The 24,205-nt window shown below is 46.6% G+C and overlaps 1 protein-coding gene and 1 long non-coding RNA gene across 4 annotated transcripts in view; both read right to left on the minus strand.

Moving 5' to 3' along the window:
• LOC138718769 (uncharacterized) overlaps nt 1-24,205 on the minus strand; it is a 520,404-nt gene that overhangs the window by 191,486 nt on the left and 304,713 nt on the right. The window lies entirely within an intron of this gene.
• RIPOR2 (RHO family interacting cell polarization regulator 2) overlaps nt 1-24,205 on the minus strand; it is a 72,642-nt gene that overhangs the window by 33,392 nt on the left and 15,045 nt on the right. For all 3 annotated transcript variants that reach the window (XM_069853298.1, XM_069853297.1, XM_069853296.1), the window contains exon 2: nt 1,356-1,482. In XM_069853298.1, the coding sequence (XP_069709399.1) occupies nt 1,356-1,482 (127 nt within the window). The remainder of the gene's footprint in view (nt 1-1,355; nt 1,483-24,205) is intronic.

The following is a 24,205-nucleotide window of genomic DNA, read 5'->3' on the forward strand; positions in this document are numbered from 1 at the left end:
CTGCAAAATGAACATTAAAGAGGAGGAATCCCCTATAAATCATAATGACCTCAAAGGAGCATAGCTTGAAGAAATCTTCTGATATTATGCCTGCTATCAAAAGTGAATTTGCTTCTGCACCTACCAGTTGGACTGTGTATGTTTACAGGTTAAGAGGTCTGAGCAGCCTGGGACACACGCTGTCAGCTTTTAATATCACAGTTTCCTTGCCAAGATATGAATGTTGGTCTGGAAATGGTGGGCTGAGTCTGAGGCTCATCAAATGTTTTTCTGTCTTATGCCATGCCTGTCCTGCCTCACATTGCTCAGCCACATTCATAAAACGGCTGAGCTGTATCCACGTAGAACCAAAAAGGAGCTCAGATAATCTCAGGCGTAAAGCCTAGGGCCTCCTAAGAAAAACTGGGGCTTAATTAAGAGTGTGTCTCTACATGCTCTGTATGGGAAAGGGAGGAGAGTTGTGCTGCATATAGATTCCTCTCTGGTAACTGCTGGGGAATGAAAATCATCAGGTTGGAAAAGACCTTAGAGATCATCAGCTCCAACTGTACCTGTCTACTACTAGATCATATACCCAGGCACCTCATCTACCTGCCTTTTAAACCCCTCCAGGGATGGGGACTCAACCACCTCCCCGGGCAGCCTGTTCCAGTGCTTGATAACCCTTTCTGTGAAGAAATTTTTCCTAATGTCTAATCTAAACTTCCCCTGATGCAGCTTGAGGCCATTAAAGGAAGGTCAGCATCTAACAACTCTCACTGACTCGAGCTGATGATGGGAAGCAACCCTTTGCCTGTCATCCCTCTTGGATGGCTGACTGGTGGTCTGGCACTCAGAGACTTTCCACAAGTTAAAATTAAGTGTAAAGTAGCCTCTGGGGGCATCAGGGACTGGCTGGCTTAGTAAGTGCCTGACTCCAAGCCCTAAGTCCTATCTAGGCAGTCCCACAATGGAAACAGGTGTTTTGGATTCATAGCAGCACAGCAAGGAGAAAACTATCGTTTAGGTAGCAACGATCTTAAACTGGGGGCGGTAGCAAGCATATCGTGTTCCTGCACATTTCACATGTCGCAAAGATCACTGCATAAGTTAGCAAATTAAAACGGTTCTCTGAAATTCTCTCACAGCTCTCAGACATGCGAAGAAGCTCTGCATAAATAGGGAAGAGGCGAACAGACACTGGGTAGCTAAGGCAGAGGGTAAGAGCTTAATGATACAAACAAGACAGAGAGATTTCAGCCAAGAAGACTTTCTTCTGCACTGGGAGAGAAGGCAGTTGTCTCTCCCCTTTTTTCCACCTTGGCCCTCTCTTAGGGCTTGATTTAGAAATTCCCCTTACAGAGCACAGCACTTGCCTGGAGCGTCTTTCCTGAAGCCCGCTGAAGCCAGCGAAGGACTGGCTTCTAATAATCCCATTAGGACCTCCTGGAGAGAACGAATGTGATCCTATTGACATGATTTCAGGGAGCCTGGAAGATATTTCTGAAAAACAATAGAAAGCAGGTCAGTGACAACGGAGGGTAACAGGCAATCAGTGAGGCTGGGACTGCTTGGTGCCCAGCAGGCATGGTGAGGGCTCACTGAACCCTATCGGGGGCTGTGAGCCAGGTCAATAATCTGTTTGTATTGCAAAATTGTCCCATCTCAGAAATAAAACGGTCCTATTTTCACTTCTGACTTACAGCCCAGGGTCTACTGAAAATGTGTTGGAGACACAAAGAGGGTCTGGATGTGGGACTACAAACCACACGCTTCAGTGTGTTAATCACAATCCCATCCCCAGGTTCTGCATGCTCCTCTCCCAGCCTCGTCATCCCCATCTGCTACATCGAGGTGTCCCACAGAATATTTTGGGAGTGTGCTGAGCTCTTAGGGGGCACTCACCATGACTGTGAAGTGTAATTATATATATTAAAAATAAAAAAGAGAGGGTTCATTCAGCATGAATCAAGTCCTGCAGCTCCCGTTTGATCCTTGCTCATTTTCCCCAGGGCTGTTCCTGCCCGGCAGCTGAGAAGGAAGACACAGCGGATGCACGCGCAGCCGTGTCATGCTGTGATGAGAGGGATGCTCTCCACCACGTCAAGAGGTGAGTAAACAAGCTCCAGGCATCGTACACTCTGCATTTCATGTATTCAGCAGGGGTTGAACACCCCAAGAGAAAGCACTTGCTCTGTATGTGGTAATTTACGCTGCCCAGCTTGGCGTACGCACCAAATTAAAGTGGTCTCAATCTGCCTGTAAAGAAATAGCAAGCAAATGCTGTTGCTCACAACAGCTCCTTCAGCTTGCTGCTGCCTCAAGGGGAGAGGGGCATGTCTCCCTCTTCCATTCCTCCTTGCCCCACTGTTTTCCAAGCCCCAACCCCAGCACTTGCTGCCCTCAGCAGACGATGATGCTGATTTTTATGCTGCCTTTGTTTTGCGTTGCTCTGGTGAGATGAACGACCTCACCTAAGCCGTCTGAGAAGCATCACACAGCCAGCTGAAGCCAGGCAAGACAGCAAGAAGCAGGTGGGGAATGGGGGATACTGGAGAAGAGGTCCTCAGGTGCTGCTGGGGACCGGACCAGCCCCTCTGTCCTGCAGGACCTTTCTTCTCAGCGTCTCCTTCCTTCCAGGGTGCCAGCATGGCTGCTAACGCCATCGCACCGTGAAATGGATTGAGAAGCTAGGACAGCTTAAAGATAACTTGATAAAAAATGAAAACCTTTTTTTTTTTCAAATTTATTTTAAAAGCTCTACTTGGCCTGCCTCATGCCCCCAGTTCATTTCACTCCAACAGCTGAGCTGAGGGGTGAGCTTGGTGCCAGTGCAGGATGGTGTGGTGAGGGTTGGAGCTGCCTGCAGGCAATGGACCTAAGCACATACATGGGGAAACATTGTTTGCTGTCCAGTTATGTTTAATTTGTAGTGCTAAGCTGGGCAAATACTCTTTGCGGTGGCAGATGTCATGGCAAGCAACTGCTTCTCTGTGGAGAGGACCCCATTGCCTGAGGAGTTGCTTTGTCAGGAATGTTTCTGCAAGAGGTCCACCAGAAATATTTCTTCCAGTCCCAGCACTGCCGGTACTATTGGCAATGTGGAGTTTTCTCTATTGCATAACCAGAACAGTGTAAATCTGTCTGTTTCTGAAGTGAGAGCTGCCCCTGTGACTGGATAGTCCTCAAAGATACCACACAGGCTGCAATTAAGGGAAGCATTCTCCTCTGCTGTGGCCAGATAACAGTGCTCAACTGTTCCTCTCCCCAGCTGAGCCTGGGTCTCCACTATTCCTGTTCAGCTAGAGGCTGTGCCAGTTTCTTCACAGGAAGGATAAATCTTTGGGATAAAGGTTGCTCTTGGGCAGAGCCAGGCTGTGAGCATCGATCCTGGGCAGAAACCTACAGCCAGGAGGGATGGTGTAAGGGGAGAGAGGGGGAGCAGGAGGGACTTGGGAGTAGCCACTCCTTGCAGGCTCAGGTGAAGCACAGTAAGGATGTGCTTCAGCTAACTCACACATGGATAAACATAGAATCATAGGATCACCAGGCTGGAAAAGACTCACCAGATCATCGAGTCCAACCATTCCCATCAATCACTAAACCATGTCCCCCAGCACCTCGTCCACCCGTGCCTTAAACACCTCCAGGGAAGGTGACTCAACCACCTCCCTGGGCAGCCTCTGCCAGTGCCCAATGACCCCTTTCGTAAAAAATTTTTTCATAATGTCCAGACTAAACCTCCCGTGGCGGAGCTTGAGGCCATTCCCTGTCCCCTGTCACTGTCCCTGCCCTGTCCCCTGTCACTTGGGAGAAGAGGCCAGCACCCTCCTCTCCACAACCTCCTCTCAGGTAGTTGTAGAGAGCAATGAGGTCTCCCCTCAGCCTCCTCTTCTCCAGGCTAAACAACCCCAGCTCTCTCAGCCGTTCCTCATAAGGCCTGTTCTCCAGCCCCCTCACCAGCTTTGTTGCTCTTCTCTGGACTCGCTCCAGAGCCTCAACATCCTTCTTGTGGTGAGGGGCCCAGAACTGAACACAGGATTTGAGGAGCGGTCTCACCAGTGCCGAGTACAGAGGGAGAAGAACCTCCCTGGACCTGCTGGTCACGCCGTTTCTGATCCAAGCCAAGATGCCATTGGCCTTCTTGGCCACCTGGGCCACTGCTGGCTCATGTTCAGTCGCTGTCAACCAACACCCCCAGGTCCCTCTCCTCCAGGCAGCTTTCCAGCCAGACTTCTCCTAGCCTGTACATAGTCCAGCCACAGGCACAGATACTTGAGTTTTTAGTCAATGAGAGACCAAATCTGGCCCTACACTCACCCCTAGCTCGTTAAGGCCATCAGCAAACCTCGGCACGGATGAGCTCTGCTCAGGCTTGCCAATAACCAGCTCTTGGCAGAAGCCACTTTGCAGCTTCCAGGGTCAAACCTCCCATCTCTGTAGACAGTACAGTGTCTGCTCATGCCAGCTGACACCTAACAGTTCAAACAGCACCAAGAACCAGCTCCCAAGAGACAAAGTGGAAACCACCAGATCACAGTACCGCGGGGAGTCTGCACAGCAGGTTCCCTTTGGTTTTGCAAATAACCTTAAGACAGTTAGGCTGCGCGCTGTATGCTCCCCTTTGAAAAAACAGATTTGCATTAAAAATTGGGTCCAGAGTCCCAAGGAGCAGAAAATCCCTGGTTAACAGGATGATTAGCACTCCACTCCAGACAGCCTCTGGAGAGCTATGAGGGCAGAAGATAAAGAACACTGGCAGGCAGAGGAGATTTAACTGTATAAACATCAGCCGTTCCTCAGAAAACAAGGGGAATAAAACCAAACTTGAAGGTGGGTACTAGTCATGACCACACTGGCTATAAAACTGTAATTACTTTAGATGCCAAACTCTTGTCAAAATGCTAACATCTTCCACACAATGAATATCTTCTCTATTAACGTGAATGAAAAATGAATGGATTTTGCTTCAAACAAGATCTTTGTGTCCATCTATGACCGTGTGCACACATACAGGAAGCGTTTAGGTTTTCTTTTGCTTTGAGGGAACTTAAACAATGCAGATTTTGGAAAATGAATGTATTTATTTATTGAATTTAATTTTCTCAAGCACTCATGGCTTTGCAATGCCTTACTAGCTAAGCCTTTCCCTCAAGATACCAGAAGGAAGAGTGGAGGGCTAGAAGATGTGCAATTGAAATGCAAATTGAAGACCTGCCTGGAGCTACTTCTGCTTCAGAATTCAGAGCCCAGATAGGCTTGTCCTCTCTCTAGAGATTATATATAATCTTGGTAATTAATGTATGGTTTATTCCTGCACAGAAGACAACTGTGATAAGAGGAGGTAACAGAGTCAGAACAGATGAAATCTCCTAGTTCTGTTCAGTTACTTTTCAGTTTGTCAGGTTAGAGGTTGACTGTATTGCACAAACACAATCTGTTCTTATGATTTAAACCTATATTGCTGACATCTCAGATATTTCCAACCGACCTCACAAAATCACACTGACTCTGCCCAGCAGCAGCAGCCCCTTAGCCCAGATTCACACAGACAGGGGCTGCATACAGGCACCACGCTGATGGATTATTTATGATAACTACATCTAGCAAACACACTTTGAGCTATGAGTATTTGTCACATTGTTGTTAACACACTTTGTAGAGGGGGATTTATTTTCCTTTCTCTTAAATCAGTCAAAGGCTTCTGCGCTATTGAGTAAAAATCCTATCTCTGAATTTAATAATACACTTGTATTCTGATCATAGACGTAGATGCAGTCACTACAATAATTTCAGTAAGGCTCAGCCCTCAAGGACTCATCCATGTTGCTTGTTGACCTGACCAGTCATATAGATGAACACTACACTAAGGGGATGTTGATGCTACTCTAATGCAGTGACTGAGTTTCTAAATCTGCATTTAGCTGTCACCTGACATAATGCTATTGTCTCCTAGACACGATATGCATTTTGTTCTCAATATAAAGCATACTGCATATCTAAACCAGCATTAAATGCTTTTTGAGATCCGAGAGATCCATCTCAGCAGTGGATGCAATGAGCACGCTTACATATAGCTAAGAATCATTAATGTTATAGAATCATGGAATCACCAGATTGGAAAAGACCCATCGGATCATCGAGTCCAACCATTACATTTCAGAAAGTCTGCTTAATGCTAATATAAGCACGCGCTGTGCAGGATCATAATTAATACAATTAGTACCGCTCATGCTAAGTGCACGGCAGATGAATGATGAGCCCATCGGCAGAGCTGAGGAATAAGGTGAAATCCTATCAGTGCTCTTTCTCCGCCCTATTCGCTGACAGCTTGCAGCAGGGAATGGCAGATAATTGACGATGTCTCTGTCCCCAGGGAAATAAAAGTCCCCTCTCCCAGCTCTCCTTTCATTCTAGAAACGGGGAAACAGCTGAGCCTGAGCTAATGAGAGGGGAAGGGGTTGCTGAGCCCGTCACTTGCACAGGGCTGCCCTCTCTTCATCACTCTCAGCGTGGACCTCCAACCCCCATAATGCTGAAATATTTGATAGACGGTGTGGACTTCAACCCAAGCTAAGAGATGCTACAGATGTGCTAGCAACCATTTAAAACTGCAAAAAATACATCAGAGATGGTGGTGCCCTTGATACCTCTTGTTCTCTCTTTATAGCAGCTAGAGTTATGGCTCTACATCTAGGGTTTCCTGTAGGGTGTTACAGAGCCTTCTGCAGCTGAGGGTTCATGGAATGTAGGCTTCAAGGACACTTTGGGATGATGTATAGCCCTTGACTAAATGGGAATGGTGGGGACTCCATGACTGAAGGGTCCCTTGATAATCTTTTGTTCCTATCTCATTTTTTGTGTGACATGTTTCAAGGCCCATTTTGTATCTAAGGAGCTGCAATCCCTACAGTGAAGTGGTTTGCGTGTTGTTGCCCTTTGTCAGCATCTGAGGTCTGCTGGCTGTCCAATCAAATTTGGTGATATTTAGTCATAGAATCATAGAACGGTTTGGGTTGGAAGGGACCTTAAAATACTCTAATTCCAGCACCCCCTGCAATGGGCAGGGACACCTCCCACTAGATCAGGCTGCCCAAGGCCCCATCCAACCTGGCCTTGAACGCTTCTAGGGATGGGGCAGCCACAACTTCCCTGGGCAACCTGTGCCTGTGCCTCACTACCCTCATTATGAAGAAATTCCTCCTTATGTCTAGTCTAAATCTGCCCTTCTTCAATTTATAGCCACGTCCCCTAGTCCTATCACAACATCCCTTAGTAAACAGCCCTTCCCCAGCTTTATTGTAGGTCCCTTCAGGTACTGGAAGGTCACTATAAGGTCTCCTTGGAGCCTCCTCTTCTCCAGGCTGAACAACCCCAACCCTCTCAGCCTGTCCTCGTATGGGAGGTGCTTCAGCCCTTGGATCATCTTTGTGGCCTCCTCTGGACCAGTTCCAACAGCTCCATATCCTTCTCATGTTGGGGATTCCAGAACTGGACACAGTACTACAGGTGAGGTCTCACAAGACAGGAACAGAGGGGCAGAATCACCTCCCTCTCCCTGCTGGCCACGCTGCTTTTGATGCAGCCCAGGACATGGTTGGCTTTCTGGGCTGTGAGCACACATTGCTGGCTCATTTCAAGCTTCTCATCAACCAGCACCCCCAAGTCCTTCTCTGCAGGGCTGCTCTCAATCACATCATCCCCTATCCTGTATTAAAACTGCAGATTGCCCCGACCCAGGTATAGGACCTTGCACTTGGCCTTGTTGAACCTCATGAGGTTCTCACAGCCCCACTTTTCCAGCTTGTCCAGGTCCCTCTGGATTACACCCTATCCTTCCAGTGTGGCAACTGCACCCCTCAGCTTGGTGTCATCTGCAAACTTACTGAGGGTGCACTCAATCTCACTGTCTCTATCACAAATGAATATATTAAACAGCACTGGTCCCAGTACGGACCCCTGAGGGACACTACTTGTCTTCACGTGGACTTTGAGCCATCGACCACTACTCTCTGATTACAACCATCCAACCAATTCCCTATCCACTGAACAGTCCACCCATCAAATCCATTTCTCTCCAACTGAGAAAGAAGGATGTTGTGGGGGACCATGTCAAAGGCTTTACAGAAGTCCAGATAGACCACATCTGTTGGTCTACTCATGTCCACTGCTGCGGTTACCCCATCATAGAAAGCCACTAGGTTGGTCAGGTAGGACTTGCCCCTGGTGAAGCCGTGCTGGCTGCCACTAATCACCTCCATATCCTCCATGTGCTTTAGCACAGCTTCTAGGAGGATCTGTTCCATGAAGCTACACTAAAGCACATAGGGTAAGATGTGCTGGTCCACTAAGCTGTTGCGACTGGACTGCTGCAGAAGTCAGCTGATTCTGTTTTGCATGCTAGGAATCTTCCTTACCTGCAGACCTGGAGTATGTCCAACAAATTAGCTGGTATCTTCCTGAACAATGAAAGAAGTGAATACATTCCTCCCTCATCCATGCCAATGTCTATGTTCTGCTTATCAGACTAGCTGGCCAGCTCACAAAGGTAAAAACTTTCAATTGCAATAAGATACCATTTAGGAACATGCATCTTCAAAATAATATATGCAATAAGAGAAGAAACTGCTTATACTCTATAAGCCACGTCCTCTTCCCAGCCACCCAATTCTTTCTGCCTTGCACTCACAAACCCAAAGAGCACAATTTAATTCTAAACTTACTAAGGCTCATGCTAAGCACACACAGTACACCTCCAGCTGGTGTCACTTCTTTTGTAGCCTAAAGTCTAGTAATTTTTAATATTCATTTGCCAACTTCTTCCTTCTGACATAATTAAATCACCCTGGCAATAGGGGGCCTCATGGCCAGCAGCCCAAATAACCACCTGGAATTTATGGTTTCCATGTTCGCTAGACTCCTCGAAGGCACAGAGGAATGCATCTTGGATGATAACGCAGACATTCTTGTGGATGTTTTTTTGATACAAAAATTTGACAGTGATATATGGGTAAAGCACTTGGGGGCATTATAAAGGCTTCCACAAGAAACTTAATTCTTTCATATGAGTTTTTATACTTCTAGGACAAAAATTCTTAGATATTAGTGCACAGGCTCATAATTACATGTTCCAGGAACACTTCCATGGAACTGGATCTTCTGGAAGCACCTGTAGAAAGCTGTTCTCTGTTGGTTATTGGATTACATGAATTAAGACTTTACTGGCACATTTTACGTTCCTCAGTGATTGGGCTGCTATTTCTTGGGCAGGGTAGCATATGTCAGAGTTGTACAGACGTGTGAGCTTCATCTGAAGAGCGATTCTTGGTTGCCAGAACAAAATCACATGCATTTGCTCCATCAAAGTCCAAGGCTGTGGGATATTCTTAAATAGCAGCATATGGCTATACTGACAAACACACTACCCAAGCCTGTATCAGTCAGTGAAAGGCCAGCAGAACTGTGACCTTCAAACGTTAATTTTAGCGTACAGAAAAAAAAGCTTGGCCACCCAGAAATCCCTGCAAGAGAGCACAAGGCACCATTACCTGTTTCTAATAAATGAAAATGTTAGCTTTGGGTACTTCAATACCAAATTTTAGCTTTCATTTCAAATTATATTTTTCCCAAGACTTGATACTAATAGCAAGACTTGCCACTTACGATCTCATTTCCATAAAGAACATTTTTTATGTTGTATATAAGGACATTTTCAACTCAAATGCTAAGGTATTTGCTACCTCATCACTAGCCACCCTAAGCAGAAACACAAGTTGTCTGCCATCTGGAGTAGCTCATGCTGTTTGTTCTGCTCCTCCTACCCAAATTGGATAAAGTACATACACCAAAAAGCAACAATAATAGTAAGAAGAAAGGTAACAGTCCAGGTTAACAGCAAAATAATGAAGAATGTGGCTGTAAATGTATAGGACCTCATACTTGATGCTCCCACTGCAATATAGCTCCATAAGTTCAGTGAACATCAGTCATCTTTTATACCAATCCAGATGCCAAAGTCAGCATAGGGACTTTCAACTTCATCTTTTATTTTACTCTAAAATGTGTCTTTGTTTTGAACTGTCATTGCCTCATCTGCACAGAAACACAGACTGATGGTGGCTGAAACTGTTCTTTCCTCTGTTTAACCTCCCCTCAGAGCAACACCTACAGCATCATTCCCTACTCTTGGTTCAGCATGTACCAAAACCATAAGAAAAGGGAAATGCAAACGAGTAATTTCAATGTAATAAAAACAAAAAAATAAATCTGATCATAAATGGCTCCTGTGCATGACAGATGGGCTCCTGGTAGCTGACCTCATTTTTTTCAGTTCTATCATGTGTTTGGCGCTGGAGCTGGAGTGAGTGTGTGCATGAACCCCACACGGTGCCCCCCCTAATGCCACCCCTTGTAGCACTAGGAACACAGAGCAATCATATCCAGCTGTCATTAGCACAGATAAGTAAAATTTGGTCTGTAAGAGTATGTGTGAATGCAGCTGAATGATCAGAATCTTGCCATCTAATTGGATTTGACGCTCATTCACTTCAAACCCACCTTGGTATGCAGAATGATATTTGATTAGAAGGCAACTCCAATTCTACTCATCATTCATTATTCCTTAGGCTGGACATTAGGAACAAATTCTTCACAGAAAGGGTCATTGGGCACTGGAACAGGCTGCCCAGGGAGGGGGTTGATTCACCTTCCCTGGAGGTGTTTAAGGCACAGGTGGACGAGGTGCTGAGGGACATGGGTTAGTGATTGATAGGAACGGTTGGACTCGATGATCTGGTGGGTCTCTTCCAACCTGGTGATTCTATGATTATGTCAGTTTAAGAACTAACTAACAACAAAGCCTCCCTGCCATTCGAGCTCTGGTAAATAATCTAAAGAAAAAGTGCTTCTGAAAATCAACCGAGAACAATTATCTTGTGCTTATAAACCCACTGGGAACCAGATTCATACCAGCAGTTCAGTGTGAATGGCCTGTGCACGTTACAAATCAAGCTGTCATTTCAGCAGCACTGTGCAGTAGTAAAGGTGGAAGTCTTTGTGCTGCTTTGCTATCTATCCCTATATTAGAAGATAAACTATAAGGAGCAACTGGGAGAAGCAGTAAGACCAGCAGGGTCCAAAATGGGCTGTGGGAATTATTCTGGCTAGAAGCAGCAGCCTGTCTACTTCTCTACCTCTTCCAGCACGTGCCGCTCAACACTGCCCAGTTGTCCACACATATTGGGTGGAATTTCAGTATCTCAGCACCGATCAGAAAAAGTGATCAATCTAGTCTGCGCTTTTGCAAGTGTTAGCTTGGACGGGAGAGGCTTAGGACACCGAGTGGTGCTGGTGCTGTCTCTCGTCCCTTACTGACCAACAGTAGCATTTGGATTAGCCCATGAGTTAGATCTGAGAACAAGCAGGGTAAGTCAGCCCCGATGTCAAGAGATGCGACTCTGGTGGGAGCCTCTTGGCAAAATCCCTGCTGACTCTGAGCAGTGACCTAAATTTGCCTGTCAAGTGTAAGCCGGAGAGTGCCCTCACTTTCTCAGACTGCGTAAGCAACAATCATAAAAACCTTATCGCTGTCAGGAGAGAGGAACAATAAGTTAACCATTTTTAATATAAAATCATCCTTAAGAGTGCTGTTTCCTTTCATCACTTTGCCTCAGTATTTCTGCTCTTTACAACCCTCTTTTAATGCACCGTGGCAAGGACAGCAGATGAGACCACTACCTCTTTCCATCTGCAAGAAAGTAAATGCATCAAGTAAACACATGTAGGATGGTCTAGGGAAGCAGTGGGCTGCTTTAGAGATTACTTGGTTTTTTTAGGCGGTGAAGACAGACATACTCTAGCTGTACGCAGTATCCACTCCAGGTACACTCTAATACAAGCATGAGCGAGCTAAATTAAACAAGTAAGACAGGCTTTGCATCCTTGAAAGGAAAGTAAAACATCATTGTTGTCAAATCCTTTCAGTCGCTAATGAGATACAAATGCTTTGCTGCTCCTCTTTAAATACGTGGGATTAGTGTGACTTAAAATGCCTTGGATGTTTATATGATCATTCTATTTCAGAGGGTGTCTTAATGGCACCTCACTCACTAAAATATTGTTGAAAAGTCATCACTATGTGTTTTAGGATAGAGCATCTTTGCAGCTGGACATTTTTGTCCTAGAAATGAGTACTGCAGCAATGGATTTATTTATCTTTTTGAACCCTCCCAAATGCAGCCCTTTCGAGAGCATTGCCATAGAAGTCCTGTGTTACTTCATTTATATTTGGCTATAGCACGTGTCTGAAGCTCTCTTCTAGTACAGCAAGTAGCTGAGCACTGTCCATGTACAACCAAAAGAGGCTCTGTGCTCTGACGTAACCCTTTTGTCTCTTGGCTTCAGTTCACTTAAATTCAAAACTTAAATCTTTTGCTAGAGAAGATCTTACATTTATGACTTTTAAACTCTTTATTTAAAGTTATAGCAGAAGTTATCATTCTTCTGGCTCAAGTCTTTTCAACTTTAAAAGCCTTCGAAGTCGTAGAAGATAAGTTACCCAATATCACCAAATAGCCTCAACTTCCCCCCAAACCACCATAATCTTCTCTAGCCAGGATCATTAAAGGAGCTGTAAAAAGCAGCTGAAAAAGATTTGATGAGGGATAAAGTGTTAAGTGGGGGTCTGTGCTAGGTAAGGAGTCCCTGTTGGAAAAACTTTGTTATAGATGCTGGTACTGGAGAAGAGCTCCGACAGGCATCGGGGCAGCTGAGCAAAACCAGGAAGGTTGTTGCTATGTGCAGACATCCAGGAGGCACAGGTATTCCCAGCTCCCTATCTCTATGCTGCTGCTTCACATGAAGCTTTACAGGACAAAAGGACAGCTTTACAGATACAAAAGTGTTTACAGAAACTGCTTGAAAGAAACATGCAGAATTTTTTTGAGAACTCCCGTCCTTGTTGCTGCTTTCTGAAACCACGCTTCATTTCAGTAGCTACCAAGTTTCTCAGTATAGAAAAGCTGTTCCCTGGTGTGTATGCAAGGCTTTCTGCTCCTTGGGGCAAAGGAGCTTCCACTGTCTGAACAATTGCTGGCACGGGTTTGGCCTGGGCCAGGTAGCACTTTCCCACACAGTCACCACACCTGGTTTGGGAAGCAGTCAGGGTCAAGGACTATTCCCAAAGCAGTTTTCACGTACCCCCATCTTTTGGGGGACAAGGGAGTTTTATACCAGGGATACAGGCTGGTCTGTGCCTGTAGCCACTAGCACCTGAGAACAATCCCCAATGCCCATAGTCTGCTGCCACAGACACAGCCAATGCAAACCTGATTAAACCCTTAAATATAAGTTAAGTAGACCTAGTCACATTAAATTGCTACATTTAATCCGTAGTGAACATTTTAAAAAAAATCTTGACTCTAAAACATCATACGCTCCAGCCATGCTATAGGATTAGTTACCATTTGAGTCTTTTAGACACAGAGACATTACGGATAAACTGAGCATGGATTAAACAGATCTGACAGCTTTTATTGTTGCTGAACTACAAGGTAATTATCTTGCATAACTTTTCATTGCACAAATTAAGGCTGCACGCACCTCAGAGCAGCCCTGCTTTCCTGCAGTCTGCCATTTAAAGGAAAAACCCACCAGGGACATTGTTGGCTAATGAGAATGAGCCTGCCATTTGTCCTCTGCTGCCCTCTCACTCTTTTCTCCTTCCCTTTTCGGTTGAAATTTGTGCTTTTTCCAATTCACATCACAGTAATGGGCCGTCATTCTGGGTATAGGAAAAGGAGGATATAATGGTTTTATATGATGACGGAAAATTATTTTGTCCTTTTGCCAATGGAAGCAATTGTCTTCCTCACCTGGTGGCAGCATGACATGCCCACAAGAAATACAGCAGCTGGAGAAAGCATATGTACAGCACTTAGTTTATGCTCACATAGAAGCTGTTACACTGGATCCACCAGTGCTGCCTTCTCTACCAGTAACAAGGAGGATTATTTTCTTTTTAAGCTTAGAGCTAGGGAAGAACGAGGAAGAAGCAACCCCTTGTTGGGTAATTGCAGATGAAAAGCTATCTAACCTTCAGGGAGCTTCTGCTTCCAGCATACACTGTGGAAATCAAATAGATTGCAAGCACTTCCAGTCTAGCACCTGTGTGCATGGAAACAAGGCTTTGCGGTCCTGCTGCCATCTGGGGAGATGACGGCAACATCTCCCTCTGATTTCAAAGAAGGCAAAACCTTGGTCTACGCAGGCAGAATTTTAAGCTGATTATTCTCCAGCCTCAGCTGAAGTCTTAGCATTTTTAATATGGCTTCGGTTTGGTTTTGTGTAGCACAGATGCCTTAGTGAGCATTTCCAGCTCCTGGTTTTATTAATCTGAACATCTAATAAACTAAACATTCATCTCTGTTTACTTTAACAGATGTCTACTCCTATTAATAAGATTTTGTGTATCTAAGTAGGTGTGGCCTGAGAGTGTTACACTGAATTCAGGAAAATGCCTCAAGGTTCAAATAGCACCTCGCAGCCCATTGCCTCCTACCCCACAGCCTGTGTGAAAACCCAAGTCCTCCTTGGAGCTAACAAAATGGTATTTCGTGGATGTACCAAATGAGACAAGGAAAAGGCAGTCAGCCGTGCAGGACTCGACACATTATACACTTAATTGAGCAGTGATGTTTTTTCCACAGCATCATCCCCTACAGTCATGCCAGGGATCGCTGTTGCTAGTACAGCCTAGCGATGCTTGCAGTGGTGAGCAGAGAAAAAGCTGTCTCCATACCCAGAGACTTCTTGTGGAGACGTAATTGCACAAAGGTGTAACATTTGTCCCTACTTCTGTGCCATGATTACTTTTAAACCCAAACATTTTTAAATGAAATAGCAACAGAGGATGTCAACTTGCTTAATTAAGGAAAATGCTCTTTCCCTCAGGTTATATGATTAGAAAATGCCTGTCAGGCTTTGAGCTACATGGACTACCCCAGCTGTCTGCCTGAGGCAGTACCACTGACCAGCACCACCATGCCAGTCTCAAGCATTAGCTTCTTTCTACAAGACCTGTGAGGCATCTTAAAGAGATGCGTTCCCTACAAACTATATCTTCCCTCTGTTTTGTCTCAGTCTTCTAGCAGATGCAAGATAAATTTGACATAGAGGAAAGATACCTCACTGAGGGATAAACAGAGCTCTTTTGGCTGCTCAGATGCAAGATGATAATTTGGGGAAAAGAGAAAGGAACCTGTGGTGCTCAATCTTGCTGTTGAAACACAAACCTCCTGCAGCTATTTGCATGTGCTTATTTGCCTGTCTATCTCCAACATATTTCACTATAAATTAGTTCCTTCCTTTGGTGAGCTCAAATAGTAAGGTTTAATTAGTAATAGATAGGGTCGGTCTAGCTTGGTCTTTTGTAGATGTGAAGGTACAATCTAAAATCAGAACCTCAGTGATGACTAGACAGATGTTCTCTGCTGCAACTGCTTTTTGGATTTGATGGACAGCTTGAAGTTTTCCTGTTGGTGATGCTTTTAGGACAAAATCAAGTCTGACAAATCCCTAGCGGCTGCAGCTAAATGGAGGTTTTTAATTTAAAAATAATAAATGATTTCTTGCAGAAGGGATTATTTGAAACAGATCTCATGACACTGAAGGGCTAACAGCAGGCTGCCTGACCTGGGAAGCACTAAATGCTGCAGCTAATCGTGCTGTTTGAGGGCCAGGAGAGAGGGCAGGCTGTGAGCAGTGGGACAGCAGTAATGAGGTGGCTGGCTCTGTCAGCTTACTGGAGGCATCAGAGGCTGGAGAGCTAACGATGCTTTAAAAGGGCTGGAAGATAAAATGTATTATTGTGACTACTTCATGTGTTGTGCTGCTTCCACGGAACTGTCAGCTTCAATTTGTTCCTCCCATTGAAAAGAAGAAAGATGCTCACATACTTCTGTGCTAATCCTTCATTTCTTTTGTGCTGTTTGGGGGGTAAAAATTACAGGATACCCTCATAACATAAAAACACAGCAGCAAAAGACAACTTCAGAACCCCATATATGCACATTTAGAATACTTGCTTCTTATTGAGGCCACTGGATGCAGTGCTTGGATGCAAAGCGCAGAGTATGGTCTATGCTTGTGGCTGCCAAAAAGTAATTCAATAGCACCAAGGAACCTGCTCTTCTCAGCATCTTCCAGGGAGCTGGGCAGCATGCACCGGAACCTGCTTTTTGATCACGGCTAGGATATAGACGGTTCCTGGAGCCTCACTGCTGCTTCCTAATTAACTTAGCCCTAGTTGGAGAGGGAGATCCCCTTTCCTCCCAATTAGCACCAGACCCAGCAGTAAAGATACTTCAAAGGTAGGTCTGGAGAGCCAAACCTCAGAGGACTGAATCTAAATCCCCTGGATGCAGGCCTGTGGTAGTAGGACAAGGGGTAATGGTTTCAAACGGAAAGAGCCAGCTATTCAGACCAGACATAAGGAAGAAATATTTTATGATGAGGATGGTGAAACATTGGACCAGGTTGCCCAGAAAGGATGTAGATCCCCCACCCCTGGAAACATTCAAAGTCAGGTTGAACAGTGCCCTCAGCAACCCAAGTAGTTGAAGGTGTCCCTGCGCATTGCAAAGGGGCTGGACTGGGTGACCTTTAAAGGTCCCTTCTAACCCAAATCATTTTATGATTCTACAAAAACTGAGATAAAACTGCTGCCCACTTGCAATAAAACAAGAGGACAAGATGCTCTGCGGGGAAGCAGTGCTTGCCTACAGGAGGATGCTCACCTAGGTTTTAACACGGCGGTTGTCTCTAAGTTGCCAAATGGGTGTTAAACGAGCTTCACGAGATTACCCAGTACCTGCCGCTTGCTTTCCCTTTGAAATACCTGCCTGAAGCAGCATCCAGAGCACCAGCTTTGCAGGACCTGACTGAGATTGAGCCAGCCCCAGCACAGCCACACAGCCCACCCGGGTGCAGGTAAATGAGGGCAAGAGCAACATTCGCATCAGGGAGCAGAAATAAAGCTGTTGAGCAGCTGTGGCCAGGAAAACATGCAGTTTCTGCTCTGATTTGCAGAGAACGGTGGTTGTGGGGGCCAAAGTGATCCGACTGCTGTGCCTTAACCAAGTCATTTCTGACATCTGGCAGAGATTTATAATATTTATAATTGCTCTCTACAACTACCTGAAAGGAGGTTGTGGAGAGGAGGGTGCTGGGCTCTTCTCCCAAGTGACAGGGGACAGGACGAGAGGGAATGGCCTCAAGCTCCACCAGGGGAGATTCAGGCTGGACATTAGGAAAAAATTTTTCACGGAAAGGGTCATTGGGCACTGGCAGAGGCTGCCCAGGGAGGGGGTTGATTCACCTTCCCTGGAGGTGTTTAAGGGACGGGTGGACGAGGTGCTGAGGGACATGGTTTAGTGATTGATAGGAATGGTTGGACTTGATGATCCGGTGGGTCTTTTCCAACCTGGTGATTCTATGATTCTATGATATGGTCTATGCAAACCTTGTGGTGTGTGGGGGAAGCAGTCAGTATTATAGCTTTGAAAATCTTTTACTGAGAAACTTCTTTAACACACACCCCACTAGCAGAGCAGTGAGCACTGGAAGTTGAGTGAATGTCACAGTGACCTCTGAGCTCCTGCTAAGTGGGGAAATAACCAGGTTTCTTAGCATTTTGTTAATAGAGTCATCCAGGAACCACATAGCTTGGAAGTGATGCGACAGGCCCCTATCCAATACTAACTCATATCCTGGTCCTCTCTAATGAGCCGATGCCAAAAGCACAGCTCAGGCACTGCTCTCCTCGCTTCCTTCCCTGTCTGCTCTCGGCTGATGCTCTGTGCTGGTCGAAAGGCCACAGACAAAAGCTGCCTGTGCTCCCTCCCTGCTTGCAGCTTAGCTCCACTGATGAAAACTACCCCAGTTAAGTGGGTTGCCCATGAGCGGCTTGTCACTGCCACATGTATAGCATGAGGAAAAAAATAGAAGTCAGACCAGCCATCCCTTTTTTGGAAAAAGGCAATGCTGCCTTTAGTTTTCACTCCTACTTCTTCCCAGCAGGAAAGCAAGGCAGCGTCCTCCAGAACCGGACCTTTTCCAGCCTTTCCCAGCAGTGTGCTTTGTCTGGGAGTTTAGCTTTCTGCTTGCTTGGGTTTAAAAATACCAAAGCGCAAAAGGTAATCTTGCCTGGAGTATGGACAGGCTGCTGTGAGTTTTGAGGCTGTGCTCTGTACCACTCTTACCTCGAGTGTTTGTTCTGTGATACAGGTGAATAAAATGGTCATGTGCCTTGAGACTACAAGGAGGTAAAGCAACCTTCTCACTCAGGGATACTCCTTCACAAACCACACAGCTCTTCCCTTGCACATTACCAAGTGTTTAAGAAATATTAATTTTGCTACAGAAAAAAAAACCCTCAAAGATATGACTGTACTGTCATCCTAGAGAACAGAGACATGGAAAAATGAATTGCTTTGTTCCTTAGGCAGGATCCTGGAAAGATATTCAACCTGCTGTTTCCTAAGAAGCAAAATAAACAAAGAGACAAAGCTCCCAGAGCTCACGCTTTGTCAAGGAAGTGCTGCTTGGATGTAAAAAGTTAAATCAGCACTAGGTTATAAATGCTGGGATGTTAGAAGTCCACGTTGCACAAGTGCTCAGCTGCACTTGCAAGCAGCACAGACACCATCTTAAGTGGCTGCCCTAGTGATTTAGTTACTGGCTGAGAAAATGCTGAATTTATGGAAGAAAAGATAGATTTTGCTGCCTTTAGACTCCCACGGTGTAATGCACACCCACCCACATTTACTGAAGTGTGGAGCAATCTGTCATGTTTGCACATTATGCTTATAAGGCAGGGCTCCTCATCTGTCCCAGCGGATACCTTCCTCGAGTCTGGCCACAACAAACTAGATGACACTATACCTCTTCCCGGCGTGTGAATTCCTTGGAAACAGCTAGGAAGCGAGCACAGAAACCTTCCAGGAAAGACACCTTCCTCCTGCCTCCCTCCTCAAGCCCCTTGTTGGGTTATGCTCCCACTTTTGTTTATTCCAAAGGAGAGGGATGCTTGTGAAACCTAATTAGCCACTGGAGAAGATGAAGATATAATATTTCTGTTTGGGAGCGTGTTCCCTGCCCGGGGCTCCAGCTGCGTGACAGCAGCTCAAACACATTAATTAAGACGAGCGTGGCTGAACGCACGGCCAGATTAATGAATGCAGAAATTACGCTGAAAATACGTTCAGCTCTTCCCAGGGAGATGGATGAAAGGGTGCAAAGGCACAACGGCCACACGCACACAAACAGCTTCCAGAAAGCTTTTTGAAACTTTGAATGAGAGACAGCAAAAAGCTCGGTGGACACAGCAATAGAAAGACCAGTCACAGGATTAGGGTGACCTTTTGTAACCAGAGCATTCAAAGGTAAAGCGGAGTGCAATGCCAGTGTGTAATATGTTTGCATCAGTTCTTGGGAACACGCCAGAGACTGAAGGGAGAACTTAAGAGGGTTTAAGCTTTCCTCCAACCAGTAATACCATAAAAGCTCACTGGAAATAGAAAGACAAGACCTGAGGAAACGCTAAGACTTTTTCTGTTTTTAGGGAAACCAGGTTAAGCTCTTCCATGCACTGTAAGAAAACATTACCTGTTTCATAGAATCATAGAATAACCAGATTGGAAGAGACCCACCGGATCATCGAGTCCAACCATTCCTATCAAACACTAAACCATGTCCCTCAGCACCTCGTCCACCCGTCCCTTAAACCCCTCCAGGGAAGGGGACTCAACCCCCTCCCTGGGCAGCCTCTGCCAGTGCCTAATGACCCTTTCCGTGAAGATTTTATTCGTAATGTCCAGCCTGAACCTCCCCTGGCGGAGCTTGAGGCCATTCCCTCTTGTCTTGTCCCCTGTCACTTGGGAGAAGAGCCCAGCACCCTCCTCTCCACAACCTCCTTTCAGGTAGTTATAGAGAGCAATGAGGTCTCCCCTCAGCCTCCTCTTCTCCAGGCTAAACACCCCCAGCTCTCTCAGCCGCTCCTCTTGTTCTCCAGCCCCTTCACCAGCCTCGTTGCTCTTCTCTGGACTCTCACATCTTTTCATACCCCTGAGCGAACACCCACAGCCAAGGCTACCTTCCCACTCCCAGCCCAAAACCACTCAAGAGAAGCCCTACAGAAGCCCCTTTTCCCCTCCTCAAAATCCAGCCGAACCCTTAAACCCCCGCGACCGAGGCCGGGGGGGCAGCCGCCTCTCCCACTAGCGCCTCTGCCCCCGGGCTCCGCTCGGCCACGTCCCCCCCGGGCAGGAGGGGAGCCCCTCGTCCTTCCCACGCGTGTTTTTGCCCCGTCCCGAGCCCGGCCGGGTTACCTGGTGCCTGCGGAGCCGCTCACAGCCCGGCCCTGGGCGCCGCTCGCCCGCCGCCGCCGCTCAGCGCCGCCCGGGGACCGCGGGGACCCATCCCCGGCGGCAGCGGGGAAACGAGCGAGAGCGAAGGGTTTAATCGTTCGAAAAAGAAACGAAACCAAAATAAATAAATAAAGTAAAAAAAATAAAAAAGAAATAAAACAATTAAAAAAAAAAAGAGGGAAAGAAGCGGCGACAGCTCTGGATCGCAGCGCCGCTCTGGCAGCGAGCGCAGCCCCGGCCGCCTTTTCCTTACGGAGATGCGGGAGGAGGAGGAGGAGGAGGCGGCGCTGGGCGCGGCCCGGCCCTGCGGGCGGTGCGGGACCCCTCACCCCCCCGGTTCGCCCCCCAGGGGTGAGAGACAGAGCCGGGCTCGCCCCCCGAGGGCTGCGGGAGCCCTCCCAGCGCTCCCAGGGAGGTGCGGGATCCCCCCGGCGCTGGGACTGCCGCTTGGCCCCGCAGAGTTTGCACCCTGAGCAAGTTTGAGGATGATGCTAAGCTGGGTGGAAGCGTGGATGTGCTGGAGGGTCGGGAGGCTCCAAAGGGATCTGAACAGGCTGGACCGCTGGGCTGAGTCCCATGGCATGAGGTTTAACAAGGCCAAATGCCGGGTCCTGCACTTGGGGCACAACAACCCTGTGCAGCTACAGACTAGGAGAAGTCTGTCTAGAAAGCTGCCTGGAGGAGAGGGACCTGGGGGTGTTGGTTGACAGCGACTGAACATGAGCCAGCAGTGGCCCAGGTGGCCAAGAAGGCCAATGGCATCTTGGCTTGGATCAGAAACGGCGTGACCAGCAGGTCCAGGGAGGTTCTTCTCCCTCTGTACTCGGCACTGGTGAGACCGCTCCTCGAATCCTGTGTTCAGTTCTGGGCCCCTCACCACAAGAAGGATGTTGAGGCTCTGGAGCGAGTCCAGAGAAGAGCAACAAAGCTGGTGAGGGGGCTGGAGAACAGGCCTTATGAGGAACGGCTGAGAGAGCTGGGGGTGTTTAGCCTGGAGAAGAGGAGGCTGAGGGGAGACCTCATTGCTCTCTACAACTACCTGAAAGGAGGTTGTGGAGAGGAGGGTGTTGGCCTCTTCTCCCAAGTGACAGGGGACAGGACAAGAGGGAATGGCATCAAGCTCCACCACGGGAGGTTCAGGCTGGACATTACAAATAAATTTTTCACAGAAAGGGTGATTGGGCACTGGCAGAGGCTGCCCAGGGAGGGGGTTGAGTCACCTTCCCTGGAGGGGTTTAAGGCACGGGTGGACGAGGTGCTGAGGGACATAGTTTAGTGACTGATAGGAATGGTTGGACTCGATGATCTGGTGGGTCTTTTCCATCCTGGCGATTCTATGATTCTATGGTTCTATGAATGGTGCAAGGAACGGGCTGGTGATGTTCTTCTTCCCCGCGGCCGGCAGGCTGCTCACTGCAGCCTCCGTTGCCTTCAGTAGTGTGTGCAAAAGTAGGCTCTAACTTTGGATGTTGGGAGGGCTGAAGACAGCAGTTAAAGGTGCATGTAAATGAAAGAACATTGCAACTAATGGACCTTATGTGTTTCTGTCTTTGAGCATCTTTACTTTTACCCCACAAAAGAAAAAAAAGGCAGGGATGCTTTATTTTCCCAGATATTCTCTTCCTTCCAAAATGCATAGTCCTATCTATTATAAATACATCTCTCTAGAGAGGTAAGGATCCTGCATATGTTTATTGCTGCCCTTAGGGCTTATTCATTTCTCTTCTGCAGCTTTTTTTCATAGTGGACATCAGGCATCACCTGACAGAAAGTACCAAATACCCATGACATATTTTCTATATGATTTGTTATTTCCCTTCCAATGTCTAAACCTGTTGCAAGGCCCTTCAACAAGCTCTCCCTTGTGCTTCTTAAACAGTGGGAAGTGCTTCTTTTAGGAAGGGGCAGAGAGAATCCCTGGCAAGTCTGTGGGTTGGTGAATAGACACGATAAGGAAGGTGACTTGAGGAGGCAATACTGGTATCCTCCCTATATACCTGTATCTTTTCCCTATTTGGGTCAGGATAGGCGGACTCACCTTTTTAAATACAAACACAGACCTGTCACACAGGGGATGATAATTTACAGAGAAGTTTAAGAAATGGCAAAAGAGTTGGGGTTTCACAGGGCATTGTGCATGGAAGAAAAACCTCATGGAACAAAAAAATCCAAGCGGACAATTCCATCTGACCTATCAACTGAAGTAATTTTCGGCAGTAGTAACGAATGCGTTATTTATATTCTGTGCTGAAAATAATTTGTGTGCTGTAGCCTTAAGCAGTAGAAATGTGAGAAAACAACTCCAGATTCAGCCAAAGCAGGAATGGATGCTTTTCACACTGGCGTGCAGACCTCTGGGGCCTGTGGGCTGTTTCCAAGGTTTCTGAGTTCAGCAATCACGGCAGAAGCATTTCCAGAGGCACACACCTCTTCACTGGAAAAAGTGTAGAGACTGCTGCTGACACGGTGCTGGTGGTGTAGCTCCAAGGTGAAGCTTTTAGGGTGACCTTTCCATGTCTCTGACCCAGTCGACTACGCCCCCGTTTCATGCGTTTCACGTAGGACGTGAACCCTGAGGCCAAGGCGGAGAAGTTGCTTTTTGGAAAAAGCAGCTGTGCACTTTGGGCTGTGGAATGTCACGGGAAGAAGAGAGGGAATATTTGTGGCAACGCTGAAAGCTATAAATGTCTCATCATGCATACTTAATATGCTTTTGAGTCCATTTCAGCCTTTTAGAGGGTGGCAGCTCTGTGGAAGCCTGGTTAATTTGTTAAAGGTTTTCAGTGCCATATACTAATTGCAGCATCTTGCTTCAAACTTGAGCCTCCCACAGTAGTTCTTGGCGATTAGGCTATATGTAACCCATGTTACAACTTCCCTCTGGCCCTTTTGGTCTTATCTTGCAGAAGATTTTTTGAACTTAAGGTTGCAGATGCAAATACCTCATTCATTTGCAGCCTCTTCTTTCAAGGAAATATTCTTTATCCTATGCAAATACGTATGTTAGGGATGTATGAGCTGTTTCTCTTGGTTTCTCAATATAGTTTTGCATAGCAAACACAGAAAGCTAATTTCCTTCTCTCTGTCACCCCCAACCCTACGCACATTCCCACTTCCCTGCTTCCAGTGCTGTAGCTTGCTGAAACTCCTAGGAGACTGAGTAGGTTTACCGATGCTCTAGATAAAATCTTTGCCCCACTTAGTCCTTCCTAACGCTATTCATCCAGACACACATGCTTTTGAAAGGCTCAGGTCCACGTGTATCTTGTTTTGCTAATTCAGTGGAAAACACCAGAGAGCTCTGCCTCCCTCCATAATTACGCAGGAACCGAAGCTGCTGTTGTATTGTGGCTGTGATCATGCTACTACTTCTATCAATTATTCACTGTATTGCAGTGGAATCTGCTGTTATGTTAAAAATAGGTCAGCGTGAGTGTCTCCAGTGAAATTTCTAAGTGACAACAGCTGATTCTAGCTTCGTTTCCTGAAAACTGTGACCTCTCCAAACCAGTAATTGCCAATTACGCTGCACTTCCATCTCCTGCCAGCTCCAGTGCACCTGCACAAACACTAATTCCCAGCAGTAGTAACCCCACATTATACTTGAGAGAACTAAGCCAGAGGTCCTAAATTACCTGCTGGGCTTTGCTGGAGCACTTTGCTTTCTATTAGCTTTTGCTCCCAGGCCAAAGAGTAGATCAGGATTATCAGAGAAGAGATTATAGTCTGAGAATACCTAAATGCTCTGCTCCTCCCAGGCAGCCGGCAAGCTTCTTGCAATGGCTGAGCAGGATTTTCTGCCT

The sequence above is a fragment of the Phaenicophaeus curvirostris genome, chromosome 3 (genome assembly GCF_032191515.1).
Source record: "Phaenicophaeus curvirostris isolate KB17595 chromosome 3, BPBGC_Pcur_1.0, whole genome shotgun sequence".
Classification (NCBI taxonomy): Eukaryota; Metazoa; Chordata; class Aves; order Cuculiformes; family Cuculidae; genus Phaenicophaeus; species Phaenicophaeus curvirostris.